Source organism: Ascaphus truei, chromosome 19 (assembly GCF_040206685.1).
Source record: "Ascaphus truei isolate aAscTru1 chromosome 19, aAscTru1.hap1, whole genome shotgun sequence".
Classification (NCBI taxonomy): Eukaryota; Metazoa; Chordata; class Amphibia; order Anura; family Ascaphidae; genus Ascaphus; species Ascaphus truei.
In genome coordinates, this window is record NC_134501.1 from 27,780,526 (window position 1) to 27,793,548 (window position 13,023).

The 13,023-nt window shown below is 45.6% G+C and overlaps 1 protein-coding gene across 2 annotated transcripts; it reads left to right on the forward strand.

Annotated features, from left to right (window-relative positions):
- The first annotated feature begins 2,774 nt into the window (after positions 1–2,774).
- Positions 2,775–11,720, forward strand: TMEM170A (transmembrane protein 170A). Of its 2 annotated transcripts, XM_075577039.1 has the most exons (4): positions 2,779–3,056; positions 4,919–4,982; positions 6,351–6,521; positions 8,176–11,720. In XM_075577039.1, exons 1-4 carry the CDS (start codon positions 3,012–3,014, stop codon positions 8,304–8,306), a joined length of 411 nt encoding a protein of 136 aa, XP_075433154.1. In that variant the 5' UTR covers positions 2,779–3,011; the 3' UTR covers positions 8,307–11,720. The 2 variants fall into 2 exon arrangements, with proteins under 2 accessions (XP_075433153.1, XP_075433154.1); XM_075577038.1 differs by lacking the exon at positions 4,919–4,982 and having other exon boundaries at positions 2,775–3,056.
- The last annotated feature ends 1,303 nt before the right edge of the window (positions 11,721–13,023 follow it).

The window sequence follows — 13,023 nt, forward strand, 5'->3', positions numbered from 1 at the left end:
CATGCGCAGAAACAGACGTATTTCACGCTGCAGAAATCGAGCACGTACCGTTGCTGGTGTGGCCTTCTATACGGAAGCCGCTCTAGGACAAACTTTGCCACTTGGCGGTTGGGGCACCTGCACAGAGGATGTGGTTATCACGTGTGAGGTGCCATCTGGATGGGGCTGAGGGAACATGGGCACCAAGTGAACACTACATAGGAATAATCTTATTTGTTTGCGATTCATTTAGATTGTAAGATCTTCCTGGGCACTGAATCGCATGTTTCTCATTTTGTAAAGTGCTGCGTACATGCAATATAAATAAAATATATACATACATTCCATTGCAGTTGCAGAGTGCCCGTGATTTTGAGAATGAATTTGGGACTTTGACCAAAATGGGTCCAATTAAGACAGGGACGCTCAACTCCAGTCCTCAAACCCCCCAACAGGTCAGGTTTTCAGGGTATGCCTGCTTCCGCACAGGTGGCTCAGTGAGCCTCTGATTGAGCCACCTGTGTTGAAACTGGGACTGATTGAGCCACCTGTGCTGAAGCAGGGACTGATTGAGCCACTTGTACTGAAGCAGAGACAGCCACCTGTGCTGAAGCAGAGATCTCATAAAAAAACCTGACCTGTTGGGCGCCTGTGTTGGCACGTTCTATAGTGCCGTGCGTGGAATTTTAGTTGGCTGACGTTAGTCAGTCTTTCTATAACGGTGCCGCGCACTGCGGGGAGCCAACAGACAGCGGCGAAGACGGGGAAAATCATCTTTTTGCGCAGCTACCGGCGCTGAATGTATGTATATATATATGTGTGTGTGTGTGTGTGTGTATATATATATATATATATATATATATATATATATATATGTACGCATGTGTGTGTGTGTGTGTGTGTGTGTGTGTGTGTGTGTGTGTGTGTGTGTGTGTGTGTGTGTGTGTGTGTGTGTGTGTGTATATGTATATGTATTTGTGTGCCTGCACAAATTTAATAAATATTTTATTTTTACCAATGTTTTTTTTTTTAAATAAATTACACTTACATACACACACAAATACACATACACATAAACACACAAACACTGTACCTTCACAGCTCTCACAGTACACATACAAAAAGCATGCGGCACATGCACACGCGTTCGCATAGGCACGCACGGCCGCATGCAGTATAGAACGGGCCTAAGGCTGTAATCATTACCATGTCATTTCAGGGATCAGCCTATTTAATTTTTTACTCTTAAAGGTACTTGGTGCCTCATGTACAGTAAGCAGAAAGTAAAAGTCTAAATTGGATTTTAAAACAAAGTAAAATGTCTAGTATTTAAAATTGTTAAAACTTACAGGGCTCAAAAAAAGCTGGGTGGTGATGGGTCAAAAAAAAATAAATAGATTTGAAGCAAGGGGTCCCCGGAGCTGGACTCCCTTAATGTCCGCTGCAGGGACCTTCCCGAGATACTTACCACCATAGGGGGCGCTCTTTAAATGCCCTGGTCACGTGGCAGGTAGGACGCGGGAGCTTTGAAACCCCATTACAAGAATCCCAGTCGGAGCTGCTACCGGCCCCCCACCCCTACGGAGTGAAGTATCTCAGAAAACGGGGTGCCTGGAGCTGAAATTAACAGGGTTCAGCTCCTGAGACCCCATGCTTCAATCTTATTAAAAAAAAAACGCAAATCCTATTAAAAAAATGCATTGCTTGGATTACCTCTTTAATATATGTTAAAGACATTTGAGCATCAGATGAAGAATTGAAATTCATATGCACAACAATAGTTTCTAAAACTACATAAGCAATTGGTTAAAGGTAGGGTGAACAGGTGTCCAGTATTGAACCGGACTGTCCTTTATTTGAACACAATGTCCAGTTCAAAATTAAAGGTAATACTGTACATATATGTGAATACCATATTACCTCTCTGGACATAGTGGCCTGACAGGCTTGGGGGCCACAGGATTTCCCCGAGCAGGGAGAGAGAAGGGCTGTTGTTAAGAGGCTGGGCAGCATCCTCCACCCCGATTGGCTGCTGCAGGGTAAGGCTGCGCTTATAGTGCCGGTGACAGCGACGCCGACGTCACGCTGCGGTCGCTGGAAAAATCAAATTGAAGTCACTTCCAGCGATCGCGAACAAGCTGTCACGCCGCGCCTACTAAAAGCGCACGTGACGACGTCAATACATGTTTTGACGCGACATCGCGTGGTGTCGCCGGCACTATAAGCGCAGCCTAATATAGCCAACCAGGAAGAGGTGTCAGGAGCCTGCCTGGGTGTGGGGCCAAGCAGAGGAGGAAACAGCATGGACCTCAAATGTCTGCTCAAAATAAACACACAGCCTCCAGTATTAGTTGCAATAAGATGAGTGATGCAGAGAAGGGAATATTTAAATGAATATATTATGCATCGAAAAATGGACCAACATTTCGTAGCCCTGAAGAAGGTCCCGTTACAAGACCGAAACGTTGGTCCATTTTTCCATTCACAATATATTTATTAAAATATATATTTTTGCTAATTTCAAACTACACAAGCAACATGTAGGTGACAGGGGGAGAGTTTAATAGTAACCATGATTACTTTATGTTTGTTTAAACATGCTTATGGCTGCCCTGCACAAATATGGCGTCGGGTAGCTTCACTGCCCTTGGTTTGTAAGGCTACGTACGTACGCAAGACGTGCGTCAGCAGCCCTCTGTGTACGTGGCTGCTATTAGCTGTTCGATGATAGACACACGCAGTGTCTAATCAGCGCAGCAACATTCCTCCTCTACGCCCCACCTCCCCGGCTTCCAGCTCATTGATTGGCTGCTGTGTGTCCGGCGCCCCTCGGCTTTGGGTCCCGGGATGAGAGTGAGGGAGTCCCGGGAAAGTTGTTAGGAGAGGCCGGGGAGGCGCTGCGGCCTGCGGGGCGGTGGATGGCGGAAGCATGGAGAGCGGTGGTGGAGGTGGTGGAGGCGGAGGAGGGCTGGGCGGTGAAGCCGGGCTCCTGCAGCAGATCCTGAGCCTCCGCCTGGTGCCGCGGGCTGGAAATGAGACGGTGTGCCCCAGCCCCAGCACCCTGTGCTCCTTCCCGGGTGAGACTCGGGCTCCGGGTACAGGCAAAGGATAACACCGGTCCTGTAGGGTCACTCAGGGTGGGACGCTATAGGGTCCCCCTAATATACCTGTGTCCCTGTGCTATGTACTCCTATCAGATGATTCTATAGGGTCACCCTAATATACTTGTGTCATGGTGCTATGTACACCGATCAGGTGATTCTATAGGGTCCCCCTAATATACCCATCAGGTGATTCTACAGGCTCTCCCTAATATACGTGTGTCATGGTGCTATGTACACCGATCAGGTGATTCTACAGGGTCCCCCTAATATACCCATCAGGTGATTCTATAGGGTCTCCCTAATATACGTGTGTCATGGTGCTATGTACACCGATCAGGTGATTCTATAGGGTCCCCTAATACACCCATCACGTGTTTATATAGGGCCACTCTGATACACCCCATAGACTTCTGTAGGATTAGCCTCTTACATGTCAGGTTCACCTCCTAAACGCTCATCAGGTTACCATAGGTTCACCTTTTTGATTTGGATCAGTTGCCCCTTCAGGTTTCCGTGGGACCAGCCGCTACTTAAAAATCCCAATTTAAAGGTGTAATCCCACGTCGTCTGACAACATAACAATGTTTAATCGTGTTATTGTTGTCCCTTAACAAATCTAACAGTGTTAATAGCAAATATGTCTGCTTTCATCTAGTTGGGAATTAATTACAAGTTACATTTCTTAAGGGCTTCCAAATGAGTGTTTGTCAATAATGTTTTTATCCCACCCTGTCCTTATCAGAGAGCCAGTAAAGAAAAGGACAAAGATAAGTAAAGAGCCAGTAAAGATAAGGGGGGTGGAGAGACGAGGCTTTTTTTTGTTTTCGCCTCTTCACCCAGGGTGAGTATAGGCGACTTCCACGGAAATGTGTCTCCATTGTTTGCGGTCTTGGGCTAGAGTTGTTAGGTGGTATAACCAATCTTCATTAAATGTTCTTCGGCTAAGGTTGAAAGGGCGCATAACCAGGTCCTCAGCTTTTAGCTTTAAATATCTCAATGTTGTAAGCCTAACGCCACCCTTCGGTCGTTTCCATATCGGACCAGGTTCGGCCATTATGGTTATTTTTGGAACTCTGTGTGTCGGCATCCGCAATGTGTGGCCTAACCAACGCCACCGTGTATGTTCTATAATGGCCGACATATTTTCGGGAACGTCGCATTTTCAGCGAATTTCAGCATTGGACGTCCTATCAGTAGATTTGGTTTTTGTTAGCTGGCCCAGGCACAGATTTTGGAATAAGTTCAGTTTATGTTGGTGTGTCACCTTTACCGGCCAGGTTTCACAACCGTATAATAAAGTCGGTAGAATAACAGCTTTGTAAATGCGGACTTTTGTCTTTAAGCGTATGACTTTACTGGCCCAAAGTTTCTTAAGTGAGCCCCTAGCTTTTTGTAATCTAGCGTTTATTTCTGATGAGGTCTCCATTTCCAGTAATATTGCTTCCAAGGTAGGTAAGTGGTCTACAGTCTCGATGGGCTCATTTTGAATGTGGATCGTTGGGTCAACTAGGTGGTTGCAGCACATTAAAAGTTTGGATTTACTACTGCTCAAAACTAGGACTAGTTTACGGGCCTCGTTTGTCACTCGGTCCACCATGCCCAGTAACGAGTCCAATGAGTCTGCGATCAGAGCAATGTCGTCAGCAAATGTTAAATCAGTCAGTACAAAGTTATATGGATAAACGATCACACTTCCCGGATGATTATCCAATGCTTTTGTCAGGACGGCATCGATTCCAATGTTGAATAAAGTTGGTGGCAAAATGCCCCCTTGCCTAACTCCGGAAATCATTATAAATTCGCGACTTTCCTCATTGTAGGCTTTTATTTTGCAGGATGTACGGAGGTACAGGGCTGAAATTATGCTACATAATTTATTAGGTATTCCATCCAGTGTTGGTAAGTTCCACAAGCTTTCTCTATGAACGCTATCAAAGGCGGCAGTAAAGTCTAGGAAGGCTATTTAAGTTGGTTGCCTGAACTCTTGTCGCAGCTGTAATACCTGTCGTAAGGCACTAATTTGGTCAATACATCCTCTTCCTGCTCTAGAACCGGCCTGATTTTCACGTGTTCTTTTTTGTCGTCCGTCTTTCATGCGATTTAGTATTATGGCTTCCAGTGTCTTATACGCAGATAGATCAAGGAGATTCCGCGGTAATTTTTGCAATCACTTCTTGCTCCTTTTTTGTGTAGGTGCAGCAGCAGCGCAGTTTCCCATTCTTTTGGGATTTCTTCTTTTTCCCAAATAAGTGAGAGAACAGCTTCCATTGCGCCAATAACATGAACTCCACCAGCTTTGAAGAATTCAGCACACAGACCATCACCCCCTGGGGCTTTGTTGTTCTTAAGTTTATTGATGACTGTGGTGATTTCGATTTTGGTTGGAGGGGTGTTGCAAATTTGTATGGCCCGTGAGTAAGCTTATTCGGATTTTCAATGTCACCTGTGATAGGAGGGGGTCGATTAAGCAGCTCTTCAAAATGTTCGCACCACCTATCTAGTCTAGCTTCCACGTACGTAATTTTATGTCCGTTTTTGTCATTGATGCATTGGCTGACAGGGTTTGAATATTTACCAACACTAATTTTGGCCAGTCTGAAGAATTTTCTATAATCACCATGTTTTTGAGCAGTTTTAAGTTCAGCGGCTATACGATTGTAATAAGCCTCTCTGTCTTGCCTGGCATTCCTTTTTATTTCACGGGCGAGCTGGGTAGCAAGAGGGTGGTTGTTATTTGCAAGTGCTGTTTTCCGTCTTTGAGAAAGCTGGATAGTATCATGTGAAATCCAGTCCTTTTTCGACGAGGCTTTGTCTGTGCAAACTCTTGTCGAACACACTGTGACATCTGACAAAAGGGAGCAGCGAGAGGAAATCACACCCCTCCTGAGTCTCCGCTCATCATGTTTACATAATAACTTTAAAAGTTATAAGCGCGAGGTTTGGGTAAAAAACATCAATCTCCCAGATGTGACCCCTTAACCATGTCACTGCCATTAGTACACTTTGCCCCTAGGAGGGACAGACCCCTTAACCATGTCACTGCCATTAGTACAATTTGCCCCTTGCAGGGACTGACCCATTAACCATGTCACTGCCATTAGTACAATTTGCCCCTAGCAGGGACTGACCCATTAACCATGTCACTGCCATTAGTACACTTTACCCCTAGCAGGGTGGGACTGTCCATTGAAGGCACATTACTGACTTGTTTTTGTCCTGCAGTCTCGAGCTTTGTGGTTATGGGGGAATTTCCACTGTGTCTTGCAGAGATGTGGTACGGTGTGTTCCTCTGGGCAGTGGTCTCTTCTCTCTTCTTCCACATACCTGCGGGACTTCTCGGCCTTTTCACTCTCCGACACCACAAGTACGGAAGGTTCATGTCAGTGGGAATCCTACTGATGGGCATTGTGGGACCAATATCTGCTGGGATTTTAACAAGTAAGTAAATAAAGGACAACTCCCCCCCCCCCCCCCTCGCGACAGCCCCCGACCCAAAGATTCCATCACCCAAGAGTAGACAGGGGGAACATATTTAGGAAGCCCGCATTTCATCCCCTTCAATGCTAGTGAGGCCAGCAATGCCTTGCAGATCAATATATTAACATACAGAGCGATGTGTTGCTTGCTGCTCTGGCAGGAAAGGGGTCAATGGTGTCCTCTGCCAATTGTGGCCGCTGACTCCTAATGCGGGGGCCAGGCCACCGCCAGTCCTCAAGGGACACCAACAGGTCAGGTTTTAAGGCTCTCCCAGCTTCAACACAGGTGGCTCAGTGTTCATTTTAGATTCAGGGACCTCCTGCTCCCGAGATGTTTTCCTCCGAAAGTGCCACCCCCTGCAAGGGGCAACAGAATGGAACTTTAAATCTCCCACGGCGCACTGGTCAATAGGAGCCCACAACGTCCGGCATCGTAGCTTCCTATTGGCCCATGTGATGCGGGAGATTTAAGAACCAGGAAGTAACCGGCAGCACTTCCGAAGGTATCTCGGTGAGCAGGGGGTTCCCAGATCTGAAATGGACATGGTTCAGTTCTGGGGACCCCCTGCTTTCATATTGTGTTACAAATGATTTACAAGTTGAATTTCTAAGGTGTCTCGGAATGGGGGAGTGGTTTTCGGTCAAGTTATTTCTTTACAATTATCCCACCTTGTCCTTAACAGAGAGCCAATAAAGATAAGTTGCCTGTGCAAACTCTTGTTGATTACGCAGTGACATCAGACAAAAGGGAGCAGCCAGAGGAAATCAAACTCGTCCCAAGTCTCCGCTCACTGTGTTTATATACTAACTTTAAACATTATTTAAAAATACTTACACGTGCCAGATTTGGGTTGAAAGGCATCAATCGCCCACATGTGCCCATAACCATGTCACTGCCATTCACACACTGTGCTCCTTGGAGGGACTGATCCCTTAATCATGTCACTGCCATTAGTACACTTTGGCCCTAGGAGGGACTGATCACTTTATCATGTCACTGCCATTAGTACACTTTGCCCCTAGGAGGGACTGATCCCTTAACCATGTCACTGCCATTAGTACACTTTGCCCCTAGTAGAGACTGATCCCTTAATCATGTCACTGCCATTAGTACACTTTGTTCCTAGGAGGCAAAAAACGAGAAAGATAACCCGCTCAATCTAGAGAGAACAATATAGAGCAGGTAGGTGCACTAGGGAAAAGCATAAGCTAAACCAAAGAGAGAGGTCCTGTTGGCGAGAACTCCCCAAAGGAGGGGAGACGACAGGAAAGTCCCAATAACATGCACTCATACCGCTTGCCAGAGGTCTAATGATAGAAGGACACCAATGTGTGCCCAGCAGATAAATGGGCCCGTGGGAATACCAAGGCGAAGCCCTAGGGGGATGCAGCGACGATCGTCCACTCAAGTTATCCTTCCATCATTGGACCACTAGTGAGCGGTCTGAGTACATGTTATTGGGACTTTCCTGGTGTCTCCCCTCTGGGGAGTTTTTGTCGAACGGCCCCCCTCTTTTGGTCTTAGGAGGGACGGACCCCTTAAACCTGTCCTTGCCATTGGTATACTTTGGTCCTAGGAGGGACTGACCCTTTAATTGTACTGTTTGGTTTTCCAGGTGCAGCCATCGCTGGGGTGTACAGAGCAGCTGCTAAGGAAATGATCCCTTTTGAAGCGCTCCTCCTTGGGGTGGGGCAGACTTTCTGTGTGCTGATTGTTTCATTTTTAAGGATTTTAGCAACTTTATAAGTCATCCGTATTTTGACCTTGGAATCGGAGGTGGGACGTTACATGCGGGGGAGACGAGAATCCGGATGCAGGCTCAACTAATGTTTTTTCTCACTATGGGCCCCATTCATCAAAGAATCGGGTTAGATCTTTAATATTTAACCGATCATGCCTAAAATACAGCCCTGCACAGAAGATGGTTTCATATATACAAACATGGCTCCTTAACATGTACGGACCATACGCTCAACTTCAAACTAGAGGCTGGATTGAAATGACGACGAGATGGGAATCCGAATGAACGGTTCCGTTGGCAAACGGTAGCGCGTGTGTTCAGTCATTCTTTAACCCAGGGGTTCTCGTCTCCAGTCCTCAAGATGCCCCAAGAAGTCAGGTTTTGAGGATATCCCTGCTTCAGCACAGGTGGCTCAATCAGAGGCTCAGTCTTTGACTTGAGGACTGGAGACGAGAGTCCCTGGGTTAACCTGCAATGCTTCAAATACATTCTGAAACAGACGACTGTGTTATGGCGTTTAACACACCCAGTGGGGTTTTTCTGTCATTTAATCCTTTGAACAAAAGCCTAACTGGCTGAATGACGCTGTTGGTCTGTGCGCATCTTTTTGGCGGTGAGTCACGCCTGCATACATCACTTTGCACAAACACAGGGGCCCTCTCTCTGCAATCCGCTTGCCGGGTTTTCCATTTTTTTAAAAACGATTAAAATTTCCTAAGGCGGACCTTGTATCCAGGACACAATGCAATTCCATATTTTTTTTTTGCTATAAAAAAAAAGGTCACTTTAAATTTTTATGTTATTATTTGTTATTCTGCTTTTCGGTCTCAGTGCTGCCAGCAATGCGTATATATTCCAAAGTTTGGGACTGGGAGAGTTAGTACTGGAAAATGCATCTTTTCTATGGTTTTTTTTGGGGTATCTATTTGGGTCTTTATTACTGCTCTGGTTAGCAGTGCAAAGCTGTACATGTGGACAAGGGGCCATGTTTCCTTAGCGGTGCTAATCCAAAAGGCACCTTTCAACACAATGGGCCATAAGGCATGTTGGCACCATTAAGTAGATTATCACCCAGACGTTCGGTGTTAAGCTTGCGTACAAACTCCAGCCAGCAAGAATTCTTGGTAATAGTATCTCTCCCTGCATAACCTAACTGTATTAGGTGTTGTAGTTACTACAGGTGCACAAGGCGGGTGTTTGGTAACGGAGAACTGAACCTGCTGGTGTGTTTTGCTGCCTGGTGCCCGGGGGGGAGGGGGGCTTATTCCGATTAGACTTAACTGGCATTTAAACGTCGGATCGGGTGGTTTAAACTGCAATCGGGCCTCTAGTTTGTACTGGGTGCTGGGAACACCATTTTTATATCGGTTTATAACGTATCTTTCCTTGTTGATCCCAGGTTTGAAAAATAATGCAAGGTTAACTGGGGAGGGGATCAGTGGGAAGGGTGAACATGTGGATATTAAAAGTTCATGGCAGCTGTCCTAAAACAACATTTTGTAAAGAATTTAACCATGGAATTGTCTTCCTTATACAGAAGTAACCATGCTTACAGCAAAGATGTGGCTGCTTTATTAATTTTAGAAATGAAGCATGTTGTCTTTTATCTTGTGGCCTCTGATTGGTGGAGTGTTTGCCAATGAAGAGTTTCCTCCGACCTGTGCTTACCAGAGCGTAAAAACTGACTTGGAAAAAAATACTTAAAAAAGCAATCTCCAGTAAAAATACTCTCTCTCTCCCTCTGTCCTCCTCTCTCCTCCTCTCTCTCCTTCTCTCTTCTTTCTCTTCTCTCTTCTTTCTCTTCTCTCTTCTTTCTCTTCTCTCTTCTTTCTCTCTCTTTCTCTTCTCTCTCTCTCACCGGTATTACTTACTGTTTGTTAAAGGGGATTTAAATGGCCGAGAATGAAATCCGGTACCTTCAAAGTATCTCGTGAACCGAGGCGTAATAATACATAAAGAGTAGAAAATACTCCCTTAAAGGCATCGGTGACCGATGTGTAACCCCTTAAACATGTCACTGACATGAGGACCCTTTGGTCCTGGGAGGTACTGACCCCTTAGCCCCATCTCTCCTTTTTAAGAACACATGATCTTACACCAGGTGGGAGATGCCCTGTGCCCCACTCTCGTGGCTCAATGATAATGACCCAAATCCACAAACCGTGGCCAAGCTTGAGCACACCTTTACTCCTATTCATGTGAACGGGAGCTGAAGCGGGCTAAAACGTGGGACCCTTTTGTGGATCTGGCCCAATATGCCCTTAATGCAGTTTCTATTACTGGCTGGGACTTTAGCCTGCTTTTTCCGCTGTAGAACTGGGGTTCTCCATGATAAGACCATGCTCTTGTAGACGCCTGCAATGGTTAGGCCTAAAACAAGCTGGACTTTTGACCCTGCTTTAACCCTGTGGGTGCCCCAAGATGTCACTACGTCATGGGGTACGGCACTTCAGGAGCGGCTAACCATAGTCCTCAAGGGCCACCAACAGGTCAGGATATCCCTGCTTCAGCATAGATGGCTGTCATTGACCGAGCCACCTGTGCTGAAGCAGGGATATCCTGACCTGTTGGTGGCCTTTGAGGACTGGAGTTGGCTATATCATGCCCAAAGAAAGCTTTGGTCGATGCCTGCGTTCCCCAGGACGCGATCTGTAGAATAGGGAAAATGAAGAGGACCCGGGTTAAGGGTCCTCGCGGTCATATGACCGCTGTGGGGCCGTGGGACTCAAACAGTTAAGAGGGCAAATTACCAATAACATTGCCATGCTCACTATTTTAAACCAAATTGCATGTTTTTATGTATATTTGTCCTGCGCCTAGTTCTCGGTTGGAGGGTTTTAACCAGTTTGCTGCCGTGGAGGTCTGCACCGCATTGCGAATCTTGCACGCCGCGTTATTACCGGTCTAGCTTTTCAGCGTCAAAACCTTCACGCGGGCAACAAAACAAACAAAAAGGCCGACTTCAAAAGCAAGCTGAATTATTCTAATTTTTTATCCACATATAACCCGACGTATGATGCGAAATATATTCTCATTCAGTTTTCTCCATCCTTAGAATAAACAATTAGTTTTCTAACAAAATCAGCTTATAAATGAACTGTTTGGCTGCCAGAGATCTGCTTTTTTTTTTTTAACCCGTGGATACAAAGGCGCACTTTACATATTAACACTCCTTACCTTCTCCTGCTGCAAATCACCTTACTGGAGAAGGATATTTTTTTTTTAAGGCACCTTTCTGTGGGTTACGACTAAAATCAAACTCCCGCTTGCGAATTTTATTTACTCTGCCTTCATGATCAAAATCTCCCTGTACAGTAGAAAGCAATTTGATTTAAAGGTATATTTTATTTTTCTACTAATGTTTTCTAATTTTGGTGTTTTAATGTGTTTATATAATCAATAAAACGGTTTGAATAAGACTGGGTGTGCGTCTTTTCATACAACGGTTGCACTGGTGCAGACGCCTTCCCCACATTTCGCACGTAAAAATAGTTACGCTTTATTTCGTTCAGTACGTCACTTTCCAAAGAAGTGACCCCTCTTAAGAAGGCACTATAAGGGTGTATGATAGTTGGGCCACTGTAGATGACACAGGGATTCTGGGGAATTTTGTGTAGTGCTAACTGCAACCAAGGACCTTAACCGCTAACCCTAATCGCCAACCCCTAACCCTAATATTCCTAGCCGTAACCCCTAATCGCCATCTCATAACCCTAATCTTCCTAACGGTAACCCCTAATCCTAACCGCCAACCCCTAACCCTAATATTCCTAGCTGGAACCCCCGAATCGGAATAAAAAAGGTGCGCTACAAAGGGGTGGCTCAGCAACCCCAACAGCTAGAAAAGACAAAAAAATGGCGCACAGCGCTCATAGTGTAGTATTATTTAGTAAAAATATATCTAAAAAAGAAGGTATAAGTTCTGCGTACATCAGATAAATTCATAAAGGCATTTCACGTGACAAGACATGGATTACCGCACGCGGGAACCAACGGATAGATTAAAACGTTGTCGTCTCAGTCACTCATTCAATTGGGGACATGTGGTCCTCCTAAAGGTAGGTGGCCCCTCATGTGGTGTCACGAACAATCCTCCTTGGAGCTGACGTCCCGTTGGAAGTGCTCTCACGTAAAGGAGCACTGGTATGCGGAAATGTCAATAGAAGTCCCGTATAGCGCCATAAAGAACCTTTTCCTCCTACACCAGCCAGCGTCACGTATACCGTGACCTGTGTGTATCAGGACGGGGTGGTTCGGATGGATTGGCATATGAAAGCAAAAGCTAAATGTTTAGTGGAGCATAAATTCGAAACCCTTCAGCTCAGAGAACACACCGATCGAGTAGGGCGATGGATGGTGACGTCACTGCATGAGCGCCACAATGTGGCGATTAGCGCAGGGAGGTAAACCAAACCAGGCGGAACACACATACAGGTGCTAGAGCTTCAGAGGTCGAAATACCAATAAAAGTAACTATACTTAGCTACGAAACGCGTAGGATTTTATGACTATCATGCTACGTCCTCATTCCCTGACTAAATAATAGTACACTATGAGCGTTGTGCGCTGTTTTTTTTGTCTCTTCTCTTTTGTAACCCCTAATCGCCATCTCATAACCCTAATATTCCTAACCGTAACCCCTAATCGCCAACCCCTAACCCTAATTGCCAAAACCCTTAATATTCCTAACCGTAACCCCTAATCGCCAAAACCCCTAACCCA

Excerpts from the sequence above, each read along its gene's own strand:
- TMEM170A (XM_075577038.1), top strand. The coding sequence starts at position 2,909 with ATGGAGAGCGGTGGTGGAGGTGGTGGAGGCGGAGGAGGGCTGGGCGGT. Across the intron at positions 3,057-6,350 it reads CACCCTGTGCTCCTTCCCGG|AGATGTGGTACGGTGTGTTC; the intron begins GTGAGACTCGGG and ends TGTGTCTTGCAG. Across the intron at positions 6,522-8,175 it reads ATCTGCTGGGATTTTAACAA|GTGCAGCCATCGCTGGGGTG; the intron begins GTAAGTAAATAA and ends TTGGTTTTCCAG.